The sequence below is a fragment of the Hylobates moloch genome, unplaced genomic scaffold (assembly GCF_009828535.3).
Source record: "Hylobates moloch isolate HMO894 unplaced genomic scaffold, HMol_V3 SCAFFOLD_5, whole genome shotgun sequence".
Classification (NCBI taxonomy): Eukaryota; Metazoa; Chordata; class Mammalia; order Primates; family Hylobatidae; genus Hylobates; species Hylobates moloch.
The window spans coordinates 84,047,046-84,068,180 of record NW_026652280.1 but is presented as its reverse complement, the minus strand read 5'-3'; the positions used below and the strand labels follow the sequence as shown (position 1 = coordinate 84,068,180).

Here is a 21,135-nt window from a genome sequence, read left to right as displayed (position 1 = left end):
TGCCATCCCATTGCAATTCTTTTTCTTTATTTCCCCCTCCTGAGTATAATCTAATTTGGGTACCTTTTCAAATGCGATTCCAGTCTTGAATTTCCATTCAGTGGTTCCCCAGAGCAAAAATGCCCTAGCTAGTGAAGCACTAATGGGAAATGGGGAGAAGGGAAGGAGACCTCATAGAGTCTCAGCCTACTCTGTTCTCATTCTTGCAGCTCTCTCTTCCCATTTCGATATTTCTTCAGGAAGAGCAGCCATTCTTGAGCCTTCCAAATGCAGCGCTGGAAAGAGGATCATCTCTTGCAGTGACTCCTCCCAAGCCATTCTTCCTCCAACTCTATCCTTTTCTTATGACACTTCAGTCGCAGGGAATGAGGTCCCCATGCTGAGTCCTCTGTGGTTTTATCCTGTCCTTTGCCCCTTTATAATAGATTATTTTTCCCCAATTTAAAACATTAAGAATGGAACTTTCTAAAATGTTCATGTCCTGAGGGCCAGTTTAGGCCTTTTGTCTTCGGCACTTAGGATCCTAATGACAATAAATTATTTATGAAGAGTTATTGATTGAATTTAGTGGAATAGAGTAAAAGAGAACAAATTCTTCCCTGAAGATACAGAGAAAATGCATGAAACTTCCCTAGGTCTACCTGGTTACTATTCACAGGATCACTTTGGGTAGGTGCCAGAGGTTAGGGAATGGGGTCTTTCAAGACTCACTGTCCTGAGCACTGCTCACCCAAGAGACCTCTTCCCCAGTTCCAGTTTGGCCCCAAATGGTTGCCTCTCCATAGACAAAATGTTTCCCACCTCTCTATCCCTCTGTCTGACAGCAATACAGATTCGTTTATCAGATTAACTGGAAGTCAATCCAGGTTGGCACCCCTGGAGAAGGCCTGGGCACCTGAGCTGCCTTCAACTAAAGGACTGATCTGTAACAGACACTTTAGCCTTGTGTGGCCGTGGAGAACCAAAATGATCTATGGAAATGTAGGGAAACTCATTTTAGCTCACAACAAAGGAGTCACTTTTTACCTGTTAGAGATGTCCAATGTTAGAGTGGGCTACCTCATAAGGTAATGAGCCTTGTCACCCAAATGCTTTAAACAGAAGTCATCATCTGTCACATGCCAGAGGGTGCCCCTCATGAGTGGGAGAGTAGAGGCGGAACTGCTGAGTTCCCGCTGCGTCCTGTTGCTATGCTGCCTGCACCCTTGGTGGGGAGAAGAGGTGGACTGCTGTGGAGGACCTGGCAAACGAGGACCCAGGTCTTGAGGGGATGGGGGCTGATGGGGAAACCGTAGGGTGTGGGAATTTAAGGATTAGTGACATTAGTAACATCAATTCCTCTCAAATTGTGTTTACAGCCTTTACTCGACTGTCCCAAACATTGCCTGTTTTACAAAGCTGCTAAGAAGCACAGCTCCAAATCTGGAGCTGTGAGTGCCCGCCCTGACTCTGACTAGCTTACAGTGAAGCTTTAGGAAGTTGTTTTCCGCTGAGCTCTTATTTTCTCATCCAGAAAATGAGGGGGTAGGATTTGGTGAGTTATAAAGTGCCTTCTAGCTCTAGCAGTCTGTGACTGGCCCTGCTCTTTCTGAGCAGACCAGTGAGGCAATGACCCCGAAGGGGGCTGCCCAGAATCACCACAGGCTTCCTTTGGCTCTCCACCTTGCCCCAACCCCTCTGGCCACTGCTGCCTAGGGGTCTTTCTCCAACTTGCCACATTCTTGCTCAAGTGTAGTTTAGCACCATGGATGGACAGCAGATTTGAATTTGAAATCAGCCCCAACATTAACTAGCTGGGTGACTTTTAGTAACTTTCCTTCTTCGAGCCTTAGTTGCCTCATCTATAAAACCAGAGCTGGACAAATAGATCAGCTTTGCTGGGGTTGATAACTTCAGGCCCTTCCAGGAGGCAGGTCCCTGTTATTCCAGGGCTAGGGGAGCACTCCAGCTCAGAACGTTACTCTGTAGCACAGGATGCAAATCATCCACTGACACCATGGCCATGCAGCTCTGAAACAGACAGCAACCCCCAAACCCCCGGCCCTGCCACCAAGCGCATCTCAGGAGACCTCCACTGGTATAATTTCCTTTGTCCCTAAGAATCTCCTTCTCCAGTCCCTTTCCTTTGCAGTTAGAAAAAGGCAAGCAGGGCTGAGTTTAGTGGTTTTAAAATTAGGGGTGTGGCCAGGCACAGTGTCTCATGCCTATAATTCTAGCACTTTGGGAGGCCTAGGCAGGCGGATCACTTGAGCTTAGCAGTTCAAGACCACCGTGGGCAACGTGGTGAAATCCCATCTCTACAAAAAAATACAAAAGTTAGTTGGTCTTAGTGGTGCGCCTGTGGTCCCAGCTACTGGGGAGGCTAAGGGAGAGGATGGCTTGAGCCTGGGAGGCTGGGAGGTGGAGGTTGCAGTGAGCCGAGATAACACCACCACACTCCAGCCTAGGTGACCGAGCCAGACCCTCTCAAAATAATAGTAATAAATAATAATAAAGTTAGGGGTGATCAGGCCCTGAACAGGGAAATGTTCTGTCCAAGGTCACAGAGCAAAGAGAACCCAGGTGCCCACAACTCAGCCAAAAGTCTTGACCCCTGTGTCAACTGCACACACGCTGCACACTCCACCAGCTCCTAGGCTTCTCTCCACATCTGACTTTTCCAGGCCTGGGCTGTGGGTAGCTTTTTGGACAGAAAGAAGCAGAAAGCAGCAGGAGCTGCTCTCCGAGGACCGCACCTCAAAGAGCAAGATCCTCCAGGTGGGATCGCTCTGAGGCTTCAGGCAGGGGAGGCTGTTTTGAAAGCCGATCTCCAAGAGGGCGTGGCTCCAAAATGCTGGCAAATAAAAGCCTGGAGAGCCAGCACCAAGCTGGAGACCAGCAGGAGGCACAGGAAAACTGCAAGCCGCTCTGTTCCTGGGCCTCGGAAGTGGTGAGCTCGCTGAGGCAGGAGGAGCTCTGGGGAGGGTCTGGGAATGTGGACGAGGGCCCTGCAGGCCAAGATGGGGCAGATGGAGGGAGGAAGATGTTTGCGCTCCAGATGGTGAAGGAAATTCCAGGGAAGGGAGAATCACTGCACAGAGGGCTGACACACAGGTCCTTTCCAGAGACAGCTGCTCACACTCACACCCATACACACACACACACACACACAAAGGCAGATACAGGGAAAAGGCAGCACCATTCAGGCACACCTCACCTGTCAGACCAGCCAGCCCTGGCTCGCTCACCTGGAATGCAGTATTTAAAGAACTCGCCATACCACCTGCACACCCACGTAGAGACATCTCCCCACTGTGTTCCAGATGCCTATGGCGTCCCCTCAAACCCTGGTCCTCTGTCTGCTGGTCCTGGCAGTCACTGAAGCCTGGGGCCAGGAGGCAGTCATCCCAGGCTGCCACTTGCACCGTGAGTACCTCTGAGACCGGAGGGCTAGGAGGAGTGGAGGTTCTGGGTGGGAGCGAAGAGCTAATAGAGTGGATGGTGAGGCAGGCAGCACCCTAGACGGCCCCACACTGAGGCACAGGCAACAGGAGCTGGGGGGAGGCAAACCTTGGCAGAGGCGCCGTCTACTGCTTGCCTATCTCCTTCTAGCCTTCAATGTGACAGTGCGAAGTGACCGCCAAGGCACCTGCCAGGGCTCCCACGTGGCACAGGCCTGTGTGGGCCACTGTGAGTCCAGTGCCTTCCCTTCTCGGTACTCTGTGCTGGTGGCCAGTGGTTACCGACACAACATCACCTCCATCTCTCAGTGCTGCACCATCAGTGGCCTGAAGAAGGTGAGAAGGGCCCGAACCCAGTGGATGGATGTTGGGGTCGGGGGAAGACCGGGGAGATGGAGATCTAAGACAGCCCTGAGAAAGGGGACTGCAGCACGGACTCCCGGACTCCCGTCTCCCGCAGGTCAAAGTACAGCTGCAGTGTGTGGGGAGCCGGAGGGAGGAGCTCGAGATCTTCACGGCCAGGGCCTGCCAGTGTGACATGTGTCGCCTCTCTCGCTACTAGCCCATCCTCTCCCCTCCTTTCTCCCCTGGGTCACAGGGCTTGACATTCTGGTGGGGGAAACCTGTGTTTGAGATTCAAAAACTGGAAGGAGCTCCAGTCCTGCTGGTTACTTGCTATGGAGTTTTTTTTTAATAAGGGGAGGGTTGTTCCAGCTTTGACCCTTTGTAAGATTTTGTGACTGTCACCTGAGAAGAGGGGAGTTTCTGCTTCTTCCCTGCCTCTGCCTGGCCCTTCTAAACCAATCTTTCATCATTTTACTTCCCTCTTTGCCCTTACCCCTAAATAAAGCAAGCAGTTCTTGAATTTCTCTCTTTATTAAGACTACCCCCAGCCAGGGAAAGAGGGGTAGACCATGATTACTGTGAACCCCCCCTCACCCCAGGACACTGTGAATCTCTTCTTGCCTGTGCCCTCACCCTCCCCCTGCCCAATAAATAAAAAGGGGACAAGGAAGTACACAGCGAGGGAAGGGAGGAGTGTGCACCCAGGACAGTGTCTGTGTAGAGGGTGAGCTGGGCAAGAATAAATAGACCATGGACCCCATGGTGGGGATGAGGAAGGACCTCGTGTTGGCCGAGGCAGGGGCAGGCGAGGCGCTGAGTGCCCTTGCCCAAGGCCAGAAGCAGAGGGTGGGAGCCCGCCTGCAGTCGGAGCCCAGCTTTGTGGGGCAGGGGAAGATCCCTGATGGCAGCTTCCTGGTCAAGCTTGCCCTTGTCAAGTCCTGCCACGAGGGGCTGAGCATTCTGTTGCCAAGACCACCATTGCCTCTCCTTGTCTCCCCCCAGTGAAAGCTGGGCTGGGCAGGGAGTCCTCAGAAGCCACTCTGGCAAGGCCAGGGGTAGGTGTGTTTCTCTCTGGGCCCCTGGACAGGAGAAGGGATAGAGGGACTGACAGCTCTGGGTTTAGCTTCTCCCCTTCTGAGGTGCTGTCTAGCTCTGACCCCCACTGGTGGCCACCTGGGGTGTAAGCCGCTGGAGGGGGGCCTCCTTGGCCCCCTGGGTCCCCTGTAGCCGGCGTAGCCGCAGCTCCTCCAGACCTTGCCATAACTCCTGACGCTCCTGGGCCTTCTGCTGCTCCCTGGGGAGAGAGGGTGAGGCAGCTCCCTTTCCTGGGGCCCCCCACAGTCCAAACTCCCTCACTACCACCCCACCGGCAAAGGGAAGGCATGGAACCATTTTTGTTCTGTGACTCCATAAAAACCCTCTACTGAGGGAAGACAGCAGAGGACAGACAGATCCCAGCCTGCAGTCACGGAGAAGATGATGGGTGGGGCCTGAGTGGTTCTGGCTTCTGTAGGAAGCTACAGGGAGTCAGAACAAGTCTGAGCTACTCGAAGAATGACAGGAGGATACAGGGGCAGACAGTCAGGCATAGGATGGCAGGAGCATGGACAGTCTTGCAGCATCTGATCAGACAGAGTTTGGGGTGGTCCTCGGGTTCCCTCCAGCCATGGGGGTCTGATTCCTCCCTGCTCATCTCCCTTCCCCCACGCCCAGCCCCCAACACTCACTGCTGCTTTTCCAGCTTGTAGGAGGCTGTGAGCTCATCAAACAGCTTCCCATTCATCTCCATGAAGGTCTTGAGCACATTGTAGATCAGTGATACGATGGTTCTTGGCAGGGTCAAGGAGGGACGAGGAGATGAAACAGCTTCGGTTTTCCCACCTCTCCCTTTCCCTGCCCTTCACATACAGCATTCCACCTGAACACAAGCACTGCCCACTTTCCTGTCCTTTTCACCACCCCTGGGCCATCTTTTGATGCTTTCTCTGATACTCTCCAGCTAGGAGTAACCCTAGGGTCTGGACTGGCTGGCCCTGGTCCCAGTTTCTGTGAGTTAGGTCATGGCCTGGCACTCACTGGTTCCAGTGCTCCTTGGAGACTTGGTAGAGGGTCCCAAACACAGCAGGCAGCACAGTATGGCAGTTGTCCTCAATGAGGCTTAGGATATACTCATTGTTCCAGAAATACAGAGCCCGCTCTGCAACCTGGGGCAGACAAGATGGCAGAGTGATTAACTGGCAGTGGCTTCTCTCTGTGTGCAAGGTCTGGTGTCCATCACTACCTCAATACCCAGGCCCCCTGACCTTCACACACCCCACCTTCAGGGCTTATCTGAGCCCTGGAGGAAGCAACGTTGTTGAAGGGAAAAGAGTACTAGATACGGAATCCAATGCTGCGGGGTGAATCCTAACCACTACAGACTCTACTACGCCATGCGACCTTGGGAGAGGCATTTAACCTCCCAGCCTCAGTTTTCTCATCTGTAAAATGGGCTAATAATACCTATCTCAACAGGATGTTATAAGAATCAAATGAGATACTAGACTTTTAGGTGTTTAATGAACCGAAGTGCCAGAATCACTTTGAGGAAGACTTGACTTCCACTGGGTTATGGCCCATAAGAACAGGAGGAAGTCTGCACATGCTTGCAGCAGAACATGAGTTAGAGTTAGCTGGGATGGTGCGGGGAAGCCTGGCTGCATCCCAAAGTGAGTCTAATGAAATCTAAGGCCACTAGCAAAAGGGGAAAAGCGATAACAGTCCTCCATCGCATTCTGGAGCACACTTCAGTTTACCAAACACGTTTACACTCACAATCTCTTCCATCCTTATCCCCACCCTGTGAAGAGGTCGTTGGCCCATTTTACAGCTGCGGAAGCTTAATCAGAATCAGAGCGGCGCAGTGATTTGCTCAAGGCCCCTCAGCCAGTGGAAGGCAGGTCCAAGGCTTCACCCTAGGTCTCCTGACCCTAAGTCCAGCATCTCCCCATTACCAGACCCGGGATTGGAGGAGAAACTGAGGGCAAAGGGAGCTTTATTAGGTCAGCTACCCAACCCTTCCAGGCCAGCCCTGCTCCCATCCCCGCCTGTCCTGCCTCATACCTGGAAATGGGGGCTGGAAACACAGCGAGCCACCTGCTTAAAAAGGGGCTCCTGGATCTTCACAAACTGGGAGGGCTCGATGACATCAAGAATCTCTTCCATCTCCCCCAGAAACATCACCTGGGTGGGTTGGGGAGGGGAGTAGGGACAGAGGGGCAGCAGCTCACATCTCCCCCTACACATACACACACCTGACTGCCTTCTAGAGGCCGAGCCCTCCCAGCCTCCCTCTGGTGGGCATCAAAGCCCTTCTTCATACCTCCTTCTGGGTGCAGGTTTTTGGCCAGTATTTGAGCAGCCCCCGGATCACCTGTGGGAGGTGAGACAGAAAAGAGTCACGCCTGCAGAGGTGAGAGGCTGCCTTAGCCCCCAGAGGTACTCACGTGCTCCGTCAGAGTGGCATCCTTCTCCAGGAACTGCACCACACAGTATGCCAGCTGCAGGGGGTGACAGGTGGAGGGAAGGAAGACAGGTCAGGAAGGCACCAGGTGCCAAGGACTTGCTGCCCAGGACAGAATGCCAAACACTGCTCACCCACGGCCTGTTACTTTCTTACTCACCAAGCATTTATCACCTGCCTAGGATGTACCAGGCATCACACTCAGTGTGCTGGGAATACAACTATGATCTCGCGGGGAGTGGGGACAGTCAACAAACTCATCTTTATAAGTTTTGCAAAAGATTCCATAATATGGCTAGTGTGGTGGCTCATGCCTGTAATCCAAGCACTATGGGAAGCCGAGGCGGCAGAATCACTTGAGCCCAGGAGTTTGAGACCAGCCTAGGTAACATAGCAAGACACTGCCTCTACAAAAAAAATTTTTTTTTAAATTAGGCATGTGGCGTACATCTGTGGTCCTAGCTACTTGGGAGGCTGAGAAGGGAGGACTGCTTGAGCCTAGGAGGTAGAGGCTTCAGTGAGCCATGTTCCTACCACTGCTTTCCAGCCGAGGCAACAGAGTAGGGTTTTGTCTCAAAAAAAAAATTTGTGTATCAAAATCTCCCATAATAGATTTGTGTATCCAAATATTTGGGATATAGAGGGAGAAGAATGTAATTCTGCCAAGGGAGGGTAGAGAAGAAAAGCCTGGCTTCACAGAGCTGATATCTGAGGTTAGCCTTAAAGTGCCAGTGGGAATTTTCTAAGGTAGATGGAACAGAATTATAAAGACAAAAAAGGTGAGATAGGATCCCTGGAGGATCTGACCTCCAGGACCCACTGGCTGCCCTGACTGTCTGGAGCTCCTGCTGCAGCAGGGCCAGGCCTGGGCCTCACCTGGGCATGGAAGACAGACAGCGACTTGACAGAGTGCAGGGGGATCAGGACGCGAACCAGGAACTGCTTGTGCTCTGTCTTCAGGGGCAGCGCAAAGCCATTGATGATGCTGAGGAGGAGGCAGAAGAGAGGAAGAGGGCTCAGGTGACCTGGCCCCAGTCCCTCCTTCCGGAATCCTGAGCTCCAGCTGAGGCCCAGGGAGAATCACCTTCCTAGGATCTCCAGCAGCTCAGCCACACCATTGAAGTGCTCGAATTCATAGATGAACCTGCAAGAGAAGAACGCAGGTGGGTAGGCCCAGTGCCCCCTTAGGCATCCTGCCTTCCCACCCTCACCTGCACAGCATGCTCATCCAACTCTCCCCCAACCCAGAGGCCACACTCCCTTCCCAACATCCCAAATCAGGCCCCATTGAGGTCCCCGTCCCTCCACACTGAAATGCCCTTCTCAGCCCAGCCACCTCTGCACTGAGTCCCAAGCTCAAGGCTCTCTTGCCAGTCAACCAAGAGAATGACAAACAGCGCATCTACTCTGTACCATGTAAGTCTCAAAATTATCCAGGGAGATGGGGCTTATGAAATCCATCACATGGATGAAGAAATCAAGACTCAGCAGTTAAATAAAACAAACCCAATGTTAATAGGGAATCTAATGGACTCCAAGGTGCTGGAGGACAGGGATCATGGCTCACCCATTTTGTAGCTAATAACAATAACAACTAATGTTTCAGAGTCCCAGCCTCAGTCCAGGAGCTATGCTGAGTGCTTTGGAAGCAAGGCCCCATGTCACCTTGATGATGGTCCCTGAGTTAGTACAAGCAGCATCCCCATTTTTATCTTATCTTTGAGATGGAATCTCCCTCTGTCGCCCAGGCAGGAGTTCAGTGGTGCAATCTTGGCTCATTGCAACCTCCACCTCCCAGGCTCAAGCGATTCTCCTGCCTCAGCCTCCCAAGTAGCTGGGATTACAGGTGTTTACCACCACACTCAGCTAATTTTTGTATTTTTAGTAGAGACGGAGTTTCACCACATTGGCCAGGCTGGTCTCGAACTCCTGATCTCAAGTGATCTGCCCACCTCTGACTCCCAAAGTGCTGGGATTACAGGCATGAGCCACTGCACCCAGCCAGCATTCCCATTGTAAAGACGAGCAAACTAGGAGAGAGCTTAAGTAATTTGCCAAAGTTCACCCAAACGTTGGAACCAAACTCAAATGTAGGCCATATAGCTTCAGAGCCATGGTCTCAACTACAAGGTCACGTGAGCCTTGATGCCCAGTGGGTGCTGGTGCTCAGTGCATGTTTGCAGAAAGAATCTCTCTCTGGGTCCTTATGGCCTGGCATGATAAGGGTCAAATGATTTAGCTCCTAGGCCCCTGGACTGACCCAGTCCCTGCAAACCATTTCATCTCTCTTGGCCTCTACTTTCTCGTCTCTACGATGGAAATAAATACCCATTCTCTGTCAACTTCACAGGCTTTGTATAATCAATATGTAATACGTTACTGAGAAAGGGCTTGGGAAACAGAAGTTCCACAAGGGCCCCTGCAGCCCAGGAGCCTTTGCTGCAGTCTTCTTTTTTTTCTTTTCTTTTTTTTTTTGAGACACAGTCTCCCTCTGTCGCCCAGGCTGGAGTGCAGTGGCATTATCTCGGCTCACTGCAACCTCCACCTCCTGGGTTCAAATAATCTTTGTCTCAGCCTCCTGAGTAGCTGGGATTACAGGTGCCCACCACCATGCCCAGCTAATGTTTGTATTTTTATTAGAGATGAGGTTTCACCATGTTGGCCAGGTTGGTCTCAAACTTCTCACCTTAGGTGATCCATCCACCTCAGCTTCCCAAAGTGCTGGGATTACAGGTATGAGCCACCACACACGGCCTTTGCCACAGTCTTCTAACAGCCCTCTCACCCTCCCCAGGTCTCTACTTGGCAGGTAGCAGCCACTCACCGGAGGAAGATGTGGTTGCACTGTTTGCGGATGTAGGCCCGGAGACCCAGGAACTTGCCGTAGACCCGGTGCAGGATGGTCTTGAGGTACTCACGCTCCCGGGGGTCCTCGCTATCAAATAGCTCCAGGAGCTGTGGGAACCAGATTCAGGGTCAGGGTCAGGGGAAAGGTCCATCCCAGGTTGCTTCCATCCTATCCCTGGCCCCTCAGAGAGTCTGCCCCTGCCTTGTGGTACCACCCAGCCTGGGCTCCCCACTTCACCATCAGGACAAACTTTTGATCCACATATCTCTTGGCCACGGAGGGCTGGAAGTCTGGGCTCTCCAAGAAACGCAGGAAAAACTCATATACCAGCTGGGGGAGGGGGACAGACAAAAAGGTGAGTTCAGTAACAGCCTCACCCACTCATTCCACCCTATGGCCCTCATCCAACTGTCTAGGGGCTAAAGAGGCCCTCTCCCCATGCCTTGGATCTCTTCTGAAACTTGGATCTCTGTCTTCCCCAACCCTTCAGACCTGCAGGTGTGGCCATGAAGGCTCAAGGTTGGGCTCATCCTCTTCAGGGTCAAATTCAGGGTTCTCACTGGGCGGCAGAGTCCGGAAGATATTCACTGAGATCTGAGTGGAGAGTTGGGGTTCATTAAGGAAAAGCCCTTGAAGCCAGAAGCCAGGGAGTCCCTCATTCAAAGTTCTTTTCTTTTTTTTTCTTTCCCAAGACAGGGGCTCGCTCTGTTGCCCAAGCTGGAGCGCAGTGGTGCAATCTCGACTGACTGCAACCTCGACCTCCGAGGCAGGCTCAAGCGATCCTCTCACCTCAGCCTTCTGAGTAGCTGGACTACAGTAGCACACCACCATGCCCAGAAATTTGTAAATTTTTGTAGTGATGCAGTCTCACTGTCAGGCTGGTCTCAAACCCCTTGCCTCAAGTGATCCTCTTGCCTCGGCCCAAAGTGCTGGGATTACAGATGTGAGCTGCTGCTCCTGGCCCTCATTTAAAGTTCTAATGGGTTGATTTCAGCATCTGCCCCAGCAAGCAGTTCATTCCTTGGGCAGTCATCACCTGAACGCCTAGTTCGTGCAAGCTCTGGGCCAGGGGCTGGGAACCCAAGGGTGAATGGGACACATCACTGCCTTCTAGGCAGGTGCAGTCCAGTGGGGAGAACAAGGCTAGAAGCTGTGAGGTCTATGGGCAGGAAAAGGGAGATTTCCTGCTTGGGTATTGAGAATGGCTTCTTGGCAGAGGTGGCACCTGAGCCAGGCCATGGATGGTATGGGGTGTGGGGCAGGGCACTCCAGGTCTCAGGCAAGCATAAGCAAAGGTGTGGAGGTGGGGGAGGCCAGGAGGCATTCAGTGGGTGTTGGGCAGCAGCGGGTCGGGGGGAAGGAAGACGTGGACTGAGGCCAAGCCAATGAGTACAGGGTTATTCTCCACGCAGGGGTCCTGTGGACAGGAAACGGGGCTCACACGCCCTCTCGGCCGGCCCTCGGAGCCTGGGTGGCAGGTGCTCACCATGCGGATGATGTCTGGGTAGACGGGCTCGATGAGGACACCCCGGGTGCTCCCCACACACTCCACCAGCTCATTGAGGGCTGCCCGCTTCACCTCCTTCCCCTTGAGGTCGGCCACACAGTCCAAGAAGTCAAACATCACCCCACACTGGGCCAGCTTCCGGCTCAGCAGCTCGTGCAGCTCCGAAGCCGGCACATCTGGGGAGGAGAGGGCATCCTGAGCCTGGGCCCCAGCTCCCCCAGCTGCCCCAGCTCTGGGTGGGGCAGACCCTCCTAATCTCCAGGGCTGCCTCTGCTGCCCCCAGGCCCCATGCTCTTGTGCCATCTCCCGCTCCTTGCAGACAGCAAACAACTACTATCCCTTCCTCCATTCCTGGGGGTCGAGGGTTGCTTTTCTTCCTCCTAATCCAGGCTCAGAGAGTATGATGGCCTGAGTTTTAAAGGAAGATCACAAGTCCTGGATGCAGCAGCTTTCCACAGGTGCCCCAAACAGCTGCTGCCTCCCTCTCAGGTGGCACCCTGTTCTAAGGGACAGAAATGGAGAGGGGTTCAGGGCCAAGGATCTCTACGGTGTCCTTAGGCTTGGCCAGTCTGGCCCTATGGCCCAAGGCTGGGGAAGGGAGCTATGTGGTGATCCCAGGGAACCCTGCCAAGTGCCTGCTCCAGGGATCCGGCAGCTGGCTGGGCTGATAGTGGCCCCCTGGAACCCAGGTTATGGGCCCCACCCTTGGCCCTGGTCTGCCCCTAGGGTGGCACCACCTTCGGATGTCCCACCTCCAACGATGACAGGCCAGTCAGGCCATGCGTCAGCAGAGAGGGCTGGAGAGCTGGGGTCAGTTCTGATGGCGGAGAACCTAGCCTGGAGGGGTATCCAAACTCCCTCTCTTGGCAGCTGCCCGCTGCCTCCCACCCCACCCCCCGGCCCTGCTGGTCCCCTCGGGGGTTCGGTTCCCCCAGTGGCCAGCGGCCAGCTCACCTTTGAGCAGGGGCAGCGGCGTGAGCTCCTGCTGGTTGCTCTGATAGCGGAACTGAGAGGAGCTGTGGGAGCGGCGGGGCCGGGCTCTGCGGAGGGAACGGCGGGAGAAGCCGTCCACCTTGTCGGGTGGGGGCACAGGCGACAGCCCGGGGGAGGAGGGGCTAGTGGGAGTGCTTGCAGGGGGCAGCTTCGTCTCCATGGCGGTCAGGCAGCAGGTCAAGCTTTCAGAGCCCCGGGGGTTCTCTCTGGGCCTGGGAGGTGCTGGGTGAGACTGGACAGACTAACTTGGTCCCATCCTGTCCAGGCGTGGGGGGGGGGGGCACAACCACAGTCCTGGGCCCCCCCCCAGGGCCTCCTGCAACTGCCCAGTCCTGGGGGGCAGGCAGGGTAGAAAGGAGGATGGCTCAGGCCTCAGATCCTTCCTGGGGGTCCCGAAGAGTCCAGTTAGGGTTCCCACCCTGGCTCTTTTGAAAACGAAGTCAGGCAGAAAGGTCAGCAAGAAAGAGACAGAGAAAGCCCATCAGTTCCTCAGGAGAGCCGGGAGGCTGCGTGGAATGCCCAGGTCTTTTCCCTCCTATCCTTGCCCAGACCCTAAAATAGGGGTGCAGCCCCCTCCCATCCTGGACATGTCCCTCCCTTCTCTCAGACAGAAAGGCTCCAAAACAACCCCTCCCAGAACAGGGCCTATCCCCTAAGCCAGCCCCGACTCAGAATGGAGCCCCGATCGTCATCCCTGCCCCTTTCAGAATGGAACACATCGCTGCTCCACTAAACCCGGCCACTTGGGACAACCCCAAGACTGGAGGTGCTGTCCCGATGCCACCCCGCTCCTAGAACCCGGCACCCTCCCCCACCTCAGCTCCTCCTTCCTGGCCCCCCAAACCTCATGGGGTGGGGGACACTCACTTCTCGAAAACCCAGACTTCGGTCGCCAACCCCCGGGGGCTGCCCGTAGGGAGGACGACGGCCGTTCAGGGCCCCTTCGCAGCGGTTCCGCTCGGGGCGCTGGGGCTGGGCGGCGGCGCTCCTGGGTTCTCTCCCGGGCTCCGCGGGGGGCTAGAGCATGCCCCCAACTCAGCCCCGGGCCGGGACTGGGCGCTCGGCGGGCTCTGCACCGGCCGTCGCAGCGCGCGGATCTCCGCTGAAGTCCGGGGACTCCGACCCAACGCGGTGCAGCGCAGCGGGAGCCCCGGCTCGGCTCCGTGCGCACCGGCACCCGCCGCCCAGCTGCTCAGGATGACATCAAGTCACCTCCCCCCGCCCGGCCCGCACCTCCCCGCGGGCTGAAAGGGGGGCTGCGTCAGGAAGGCCCGGGGCCGCTGGGAGATGTAGTCCCCGCGCCGTTTAAAGTGAGCTGCCAGACCAAAGGGGACACCCTTGAGGGCAGACTCGGGGTGAAGACCGAAGCTTTTGCAGCCAGAGAGCAGAGTGGGATGGCCTCTAGCCGGGGGCGGGAAGCCTGGATTCTAGAAGGGAGGCTGCATAGGGAAAGAGGAGGGCTTAGGAGTTTGCACCAGGAAAGTGGGGTGATGCCAGGACACTGACAGGAAGGAGTCGCAGCAAGCTATGCCAGGCCCACAGATTTGGCCTGGGCCTTCTATGCCCTAGGCCATCACCCCAGGAACCTCACCCTCACCCCAGAACCACCAGACACTTCAGAAACCCCTTGGAAACCAGCACCGGACTAGTTAAAAGTCTGCGATGAGTCAGTGCTTGCTGGGAGGGGTGTGGTACACCCAAGCCTGCTGGGAGATGCAGTCCATCCTCAGGCCTGCAGTCCCCCTCCCATCCCTTGCTGTCTATGGTGACATCATGGTCTCCGGTTTAAAGGGCCAGTCCTGGAGTGGCAAAGCCCGAGAGGAGGAGGTTTTCTCCTGGAGCTGCCACCTCATCCCAGGCAGCCTGGCCTTCCCGGATGGACCTTTCAGCCCCCCTGGACCCTAAGATGGGCTGGGTGGGACAGTGCCTCTTGCTCAAAATCCTGCTGCTGGTATGCAAGGCACAGGTGGGAGTCTAGGAGTTTGGCATGCTAACCAAAAGTTCCCAGCCTGCAGTCCTGGGCCCCCCTCCTAGGATCCTGGACCCCAACATTCTTTATAGCCCTGAACTCCATCCTGCTACACTGCTGTGAAATCTCCACCCTGAAATGTTGCCTGGATGAGCAGCTGGTCCATGGTGAGCAGCAGGAAAGGGTGATGAAACCAGATAATGAGGTCGGGGAGGGGACTAGGGGCCTTTTCAGAGTCTGCCCCATCCTGCTTTGGGTATTGGTGACCACTCAGTGCTCCAGCGGAACCACCCAGCCATCCTCTCGGTTGCAGAGGAAGCCTGGGTGCCCAAGAAGTGCCCGCCTACCAAAGCAACAGAAGGCAGAGGCCTGCACCGAGGGCCGCAGTTCACCAGGCTGGGGTCCAGGACTCCGGCACTGGAGACCCAGCAAGTGCTGTGCTTGCTCAGGAACCTCCGGCAGGCCTTGCCCATCCAGCCCTTGGTGTCTCTGTCTGTCCAATGGGAATCCATGATCTCCCTCCTTGCCCACCTCCCAGGCTCCTCTGCATCCCTGAACAAGCTGAGGGAGGGCAGGCCCACAGAGCCTCTGCAGCCAGGCAAGGACCTGGAGCCAAAGAGAGGAGAAGCGCCTTGCCCGGTGTCACACAGCGTGTCATCAAAAGTTCGGGCCAGGGGCCAGGCTTCCACCTCCCAGCTGGCTACAGCCCACCTCCACAAGCCCCCTGGGTACCAGTGCCCTGGTCTCAAGCTAGACTGACCACACAGGACTGGTGTTTTATATAAAGGAAGTGCTAAGGCCAGGTGTGATGGCTCACACCTGTAGTCTGGATACTTTGGGAGGCTGAGGTGGGAAGATCACATAAGCCCAGGAGTTAGAGGCTGCAGTAAGCTGTGATTATGCTGTCGCATTCCAGCCTGGGTGACAGAGATCCTGGCCCAAACACAAAACAAAAAACAGAGATGTTCCATTTGAGAAATGGGGCACTGAAGAGTAGAGGAGAGGGATAAGACTCCTGGAAGAAAAAAAAAATTTTTTTTTTTTTTTTTTTGAGACGGAGTCTCACTCTGTCGCCCAAGCTGGAGTGCAGTGGCACAAACTCGGCTCACTGCAAGCTCTGCCTCCTGGGTTCACACCATTCTCCTGCCTCAGCCTCCTGAATAGCTGGGACTTCAGGCGCCCACCACCAAGCCCAGCTAGTTTTTTTGTATTTTTAGTAGAGACGGGGTTTCACCGTGTTAGCCAGGATGGTCTCGATCTCCTGACCTCGTGATCCGCCCACCTCGGCCTCCCAAAGTGCTGGGATTACAGGCGTGAGCCACCGTGCCCGGCTGAAAAAAGAGACTTCTGAAGTGGTGGTATTTGAACTGGGTCTCAAAATAGGCACAGTGTCACTTGGGGGATGCAAGGTTGAACATTCTTTCTTTTTGTTTTTGAGACAGAGTCTCACTGTGTCACCCAGGCTTGAGTGCAGTGGCACCATCTCAGCTCACTGCTGCAACCTCCACCTCCCGGGCCCAAGCAATCCTCCTGCCTCAGCCTCCCAAGTAGCTGGAACCACAGACGCACGCCATCATGCCAGGCTAATTTTTGGTTTTTTGGTAAAGACAGGGTTTCGCCATGTTGCGCAGGCTGGTCTCAAACTCCTGAGCTCAAGTGATCCATTCGCCGCAGCCTCCTAAATGCTGGGATAACAGGCGTGAGCCACTGCACCCGGCTTTTTTTTTTTTTTTTTTTTTTTTTTGCAGTGGCGCGATCCTGGCTCACTGCAACCTCTGCCTCCCGGGCTCAAGCAGTCCTCCCACCTCAGCCTCAGTCCCGAGTAACTGAGACCACAGGCGCATGCCACCACTCCTGGCTAATTTTTTGTATTCTTTGTAGAGACAGGGTTTTGCCGTGTTGCCCAGACTGGTCTCTAACTCCTGGGCTCAAGTGATCCTCCCGCCTTGGCCTCCCAAAATGCTGGGACTACAGGTGTGAGCCACCATGTAGCTTTTAAAAAAAGCACCATGTGGCTTTTACCACAATTTAAATGAAATGCATTACATTGTGTTATATGCAACGACAGATGTATGTTCAAAACAAAAAAAAGGTCACCCATTTTAGTTGTACAATTCAACAGTATTGTATTTATAGATGAAGTTCCATGTATTTATAGATGAAGTTTGCTTTTTCAGGTGTGTCCAGATCCCCCTGTTCTCCTGGTGCCCCTGAGCTACCTGGAGGAGCTCCTCTGGCCTGGACACCCAGTTCCCTGCCATCTGCCTAGGATCTCCTCCCTCCAGCTCCACCCATCCTTGAGGGATGGCCTGTCTTCCTCCATGAAAGCCCTTCCCTCTGATAAAACCCAAGCTCTCCACCCAGGACAGAGTCAAAAGCCACAGCCCCCAGGCCACCTCCGTGATCCCTTTCTCACCCCAGAGGGTGGGCCATCCCTGGGGGAAGCGAGAGACTCCTTCAGGGCCCCTGAGACCTGAAGCACACAGTTTGCCTGATGAATTTTCACTTAATCTAAGGTGGGAAGGATGCCCCCCGGCCTGGGCAAAGCCTGGCCCTCCCCATTTTCTCTCTACGGGGAGGAATCCTGACCCCAAACTTCCCCTGACCTCTTGAGTTGACTGGAATCCAGTTGTCCAGTAGAGGAAGCCCCTAAATGCAGTGCCCAGGGCCAGTGTATTTGTTAGAACTGCTGGACCTAGGCCAGGTGCAGGGGCTCACGCCTGTAATCCCAGCACTTTGGGAGGCAGAGGCAGGCGGATTGCTTGAGCCCAAGAGTTCAAGACCAGCCTGGGCCACATGGTAAACCTCCATCTCTACAAAAAATAGAAAAATTAGCTGGGCATGGTGGCATGAGCCTGTAGTCCCAGCTACTCGGGGAGGCTGAGGTGGGAGGATTGCTTGAGGACGGGAGGCAGAGGTTGCAGTGAACTGTGATCATGCCCCTGCACTCCAGCCTGAGCAAGAGTGAGGTACTGTCTCAAAAAAAAATTACATATATATCTATATATATATACAGAACTGCTGGACCTAAGGCTGGGTGCAGTGGCTCACACCTGTAATTCCAGCACTTTGGGAGGCTGAGGCAGGCAGATCACGAGGTCAAAACTTCGAGACCAACCTGACCAACACAGTGAAACCCCATCTCTACTAAAAATAGAAAAATTAGGCAGGCGTGATGGTGTGCACCTGTAATTCCAGCTACTCAGGAAGCTGAGGCAGGAGAATCACTTGAACCCTGGAGGTAGAAGTTGCAGCGAGCTGAGATCGCGCCACTGCACTCCAGGCTGGGAGACAGAGCGAGACTCCGTCTCAAAAAAAAAAAAAAAAAAAATAACTGCTGGACCTAAAGTGGGGCTTGGGGCTTCGTTGCAGAATGCCCCATGGGGTTCCCAACACCCCATTTCCTCCCAAGAGAATATCATCCCCTTTACTGTGCAAGGATTTTTTGCTCACTCCTTTAGCTCCTCCTCTGAGGCCAGGTTGGAGAATGACTGTCTCTGGAGCTGGTTTTCTACTGAGCTTGTCTGGGGAAGTATCTTTGCATCCTCTCAGTCCTGTCTAATCTTCTGCTGTGGCACACACACGGCACTGGGAACTGGGGCTCAGGAATGGACCCGCAGGCACCAACTCTTAAGAGACGGATGTGCCCACCAGTTAAGTTACAAGAGACAGATGTGAGTGCAGCCTGACCCTGGGGTCTCCCTCACTGGAGGAGAGCAAACTTCCAGAGTGGCGCCAGGGGCCTAGAAAGGACAACTTTTCTTGGACCAAGAGAATATCCCCTTCTATCCCCACTGCCTTTGGAAGGAGGAGAAGTGGTGTTTTTTCTTTTTTCTTTCCTTTTTTGTGTTTTTGAGATGGAGTCTTGCTCTGTCGCCCAGGCTGGAGTGCAGTGGTGCAATCTCAGCTCACTGCAACCTCTGCCTCCCGGGATCAAGTGACTCTGGCCACCTCAGCCTCCCAAAAATGCTGGGATTAGACGCATAAGCCACTGTTCCCAGCCTCTTTTTTCTTTTTGTGATTTCTGAATCTTAATGCTTTTTCATTCATTCGCTCCACAGCATTTAGGCACGTAGCCTTGGTCTCCTCTCCCTTAAGAATGGGGATATTAATAGAACCTCCCTCATGAGCATATGGTGAACAGCAGAGCAGATGAGATCGTGCACGTAAAGTAACAAGCCCAAGGCCTAGGACATCACACAGGCTTAATTCAGGGCGGCAATTCTATTTACTATTAATTTTTTTTTAGACAAGATCTCCGTCTGTCACCCAGGCCGGAGTGCAGTGGTGCATTCATAGCTTCACTGCAACTTCAAACTCCTGGGCTCAAATGACCACAGGCACACACCACCATGCCCAGCTAATTTTTTGAAACTTTTTTTTTTTTTTTTTTTTTGTAGACCCTGGGATTCAGCTATGTTGCCCAGGCTGGTCTCAAACTCCTAGGCTCAAGCGATCCTTCTGCCTCAGCCTCCCAAAGTGCTGGGATTACAGGAGTGAGCAACCCAACCCGGTCTATTATTATTAATGTAATAATCAGTTGGTGAGCACAGTACTGCCCCCGGCCTGGCATGGAAGAAGGCAGAGCTCTCGATTCCTTCCACAAGCAGTTTCTTTTTTTTTTTGAGACGGAGTCTCGCTCTGTGGCCCAGGCTGGAATGCAGTGGCACAAACTCGGCTCACTGGAAGCTCCGCCTCCCGGGTTCATATCATTTTCCTGCCTCAGCCTCTCGAGTAGCTGGGACTACAGGCGCCCGCCATCAAGCTCGGCTAATTTTTTTTGTATTTTTTTAGTAGAGATGGGGTTTCACCGTGTTAGCCAGGGTGGTCTCAATCTCCTGACCTCATGATCCAACTGCCTGGACCTCCCAAAGTGCTGGGATTACAGGCATGAGCCATGGCGCCCGGCCCATAAGCACTTTCTGAATGGCTGTCCTATCAGCCTGCCTCCCTGAATGGAGCCTGTTCCTTCCAGGTAATGAACTATCTCCACCTACTAACCCAACCCCAGTTACAGAGGATAAAACTGAGGGTCACAAGAGGAGAAGAAACCACCCATGGGTGGGACTGGAATACAGGTCCCTGCCCCATGGGCCAGGGCGGTTGCCCTTGCTTTAGGCTGAGTTTTGGCATTAGAATGTAGGAGTCCAGCTCCCAAGTAAGATTAAAATAGAAACAGGCTAGGCGGGGTAGCTCACACCCATAATCCCAGCTACTCAGAATCCCTTGAACCCAGGAGGCAGAGGTTGCATGAGCCGAGACTGCACCACTGCACTCCAGCCTCAGCAACAGAGCGTGACTCCGTCTCAAAAAAGATAAATAAATAAAAATAAATAAAATAGAAACACAGGCTGGGCGCGGTGGCTCATGCATGTAATCCCAACACTTTGGGAGGCCAAGGCAGACTGATTACCTAAGGTCAGGAGTTTGAGACCAGCCTGGCCAACACAGCCAGGTGTGCTGGTGCATGCCTGTAATCCCAGCTACTCCAGGAGGCCAAGGCAGGAGAATCATTTGAACCCAGGAGGCAGAGGTTGCGTGAGCTGAGACTGCACCACTGCACTCCAGCCTGGATAACAGAGCAAGACTCCGTCTCAAAAAAAAAAAAAAAAAAAAAAATAGAAACATAGGCCGGGCATGGTGGCTGATGCCTGTAATCCCAACACTTTGGGAGGCCAAGGCAGGCTGATCACCTAAGGTCAGGAGTTCGAGACCAGCCTGGCCAACACGGTAATTAGCCAGGTGCGGTGGTGCACGTCTGTAATCCCAGCTACTCCGGGAGGCCAAGGCAGGAGAATCATTTGAACCCAGAAGGCAGAGGTTGCAGTGAGCCAAGATTGTGCCACTGCACTCCAGCCTGGGTGACAGAGTCTGTCTCAGAAAGAAAAGAAACATAATTACCTGTGGCTGTTCCTGAAGTCGCCCACGATGTAAGAGGTTTTGTGTGGCCGCCCCCTACAGAGCAGTGGTTGGCAAACTTTTTCTGTGAAGGGCCAGAAAATAAATATTTTAGGCTTTGCAGGCCTCTGTCTCAAGTACTGAATTCTGCTCTTGTAGCAAGAAAGCAGCCCTGGACAGAACTTAAGCAAATGAGCAAGACTGTGGGACACTAAAACGTTAAGTATAAACACTGGAATGTGAATTTCATATGATTTTCACATGCCATGAAAAGTTCATTCTTCTTTTGATTTTTCCCCTAACCACTTAAAAAACATAAAAACCATACTTAGCTCAAAGGCTGTACAAAAACAACGCCCCCCTGCTTAAAGGAGGCAGAATCCACTCTTTGATTTTAGGACTAGAGATATGAAAAGCTATTATTATTCCAGAGAGGGGCCCAAGGCCTGACCGACGGCAGAGAGAAGGGAGGGTCAGTTAATCTCCCTCTGAGCATTCTGGGGTGAGGAGGGAAAAAAAGACCTTCCTTGGTGATGGATTCAGAGCCTTTATTTATTTTTGTTTGTTTTTGAGGCAGGGTCTTTCTCGTATCTAAATCTGTTTTTCTTACCTGTAAAGCGGTGGCAATAATCC

General features: G+C 53.7%; 3 protein-coding genes across 8 annotated transcripts in view; 2 read left to right on the top strand and 1 right to left on the bottom strand.

Moving 5' to 3' along the window:
* MAJIN (membrane anchored junction protein) overlaps positions 1-554 on the top strand; it is a 33,680-nt gene extending 33,126 nt beyond the window's left edge. For all 4 annotated transcript variants that reach the window (XM_032153360.2, XM_032153357.2, XM_058438909.1 and 1 more), the window contains one exon: positions 210-554. In XM_032153360.2, coding sequence (XP_032009251.1) covers positions 210-258 — 49 coding nt within the window. In that variant the 3' untranslated portion in view covers positions 259-554. The remainder of the gene's footprint in view (positions 1-209) is intronic.
* Positions 555-2,869: 2,315 nt separating this feature from the next.
* On the top strand, positions 2,870-4,305 carry GPHA2 (glycoprotein hormone subunit alpha 2). The gene is made up of 4 exons (XM_032153362.2): positions 2,870-2,929; positions 3,303-3,405; positions 3,592-3,776; positions 3,901-4,305. Exons 2-4 carry the CDS (start codon positions 3,303-3,305, stop codon positions 4,000-4,002), a joined length of 390 nt encoding a protein of 129 aa, XP_032009253.1. The 5' UTR covers positions 2,870-2,929; the 3' UTR covers positions 4,003-4,305.
* On the bottom strand, positions 4,301-13,851 carry PPP2R5B (protein phosphatase 2 regulatory subunit B'beta). Of its 3 annotated transcripts, none has more exons than XM_032153355.2 (14): positions 13,503-13,851; positions 12,597-13,060; positions 11,622-11,818; positions 10,628-10,729; positions 10,373-10,465; positions 10,112-10,242; positions 8,372-8,431; positions 8,164-8,272; positions 7,271-7,324; positions 7,147-7,197; positions 6,888-7,007; positions 5,862-5,989; positions 5,513-5,614; positions 4,301-5,079 (listed from the first exon to the last, which is right to left on the bottom strand). In XM_032153355.2, exons 2-14 carry the CDS (start codon positions 12,793-12,795, stop codon positions 4,932-4,934), a joined length of 1,494 nt encoding a protein of 497 aa, XP_032009246.1. In that variant the 5' UTR covers positions 12,796-13,060; positions 13,503-13,851; the 3' UTR covers positions 4,301-4,931. The 3 variants fall into 3 exon arrangements, with proteins under 3 accessions (XP_032009246.1, XP_058294888.1, XP_032009247.1); XM_058438905.1 differs by having other exon boundaries at positions 4,307-5,079; positions 12,597-13,054; XM_032153356.2 differs by lacking the exon at positions 10,373-10,465 and having other exon boundaries at positions 4,307-5,079.
* Between the last annotated feature and the right edge of the window lie 7,284 nt (positions 13,852-21,135).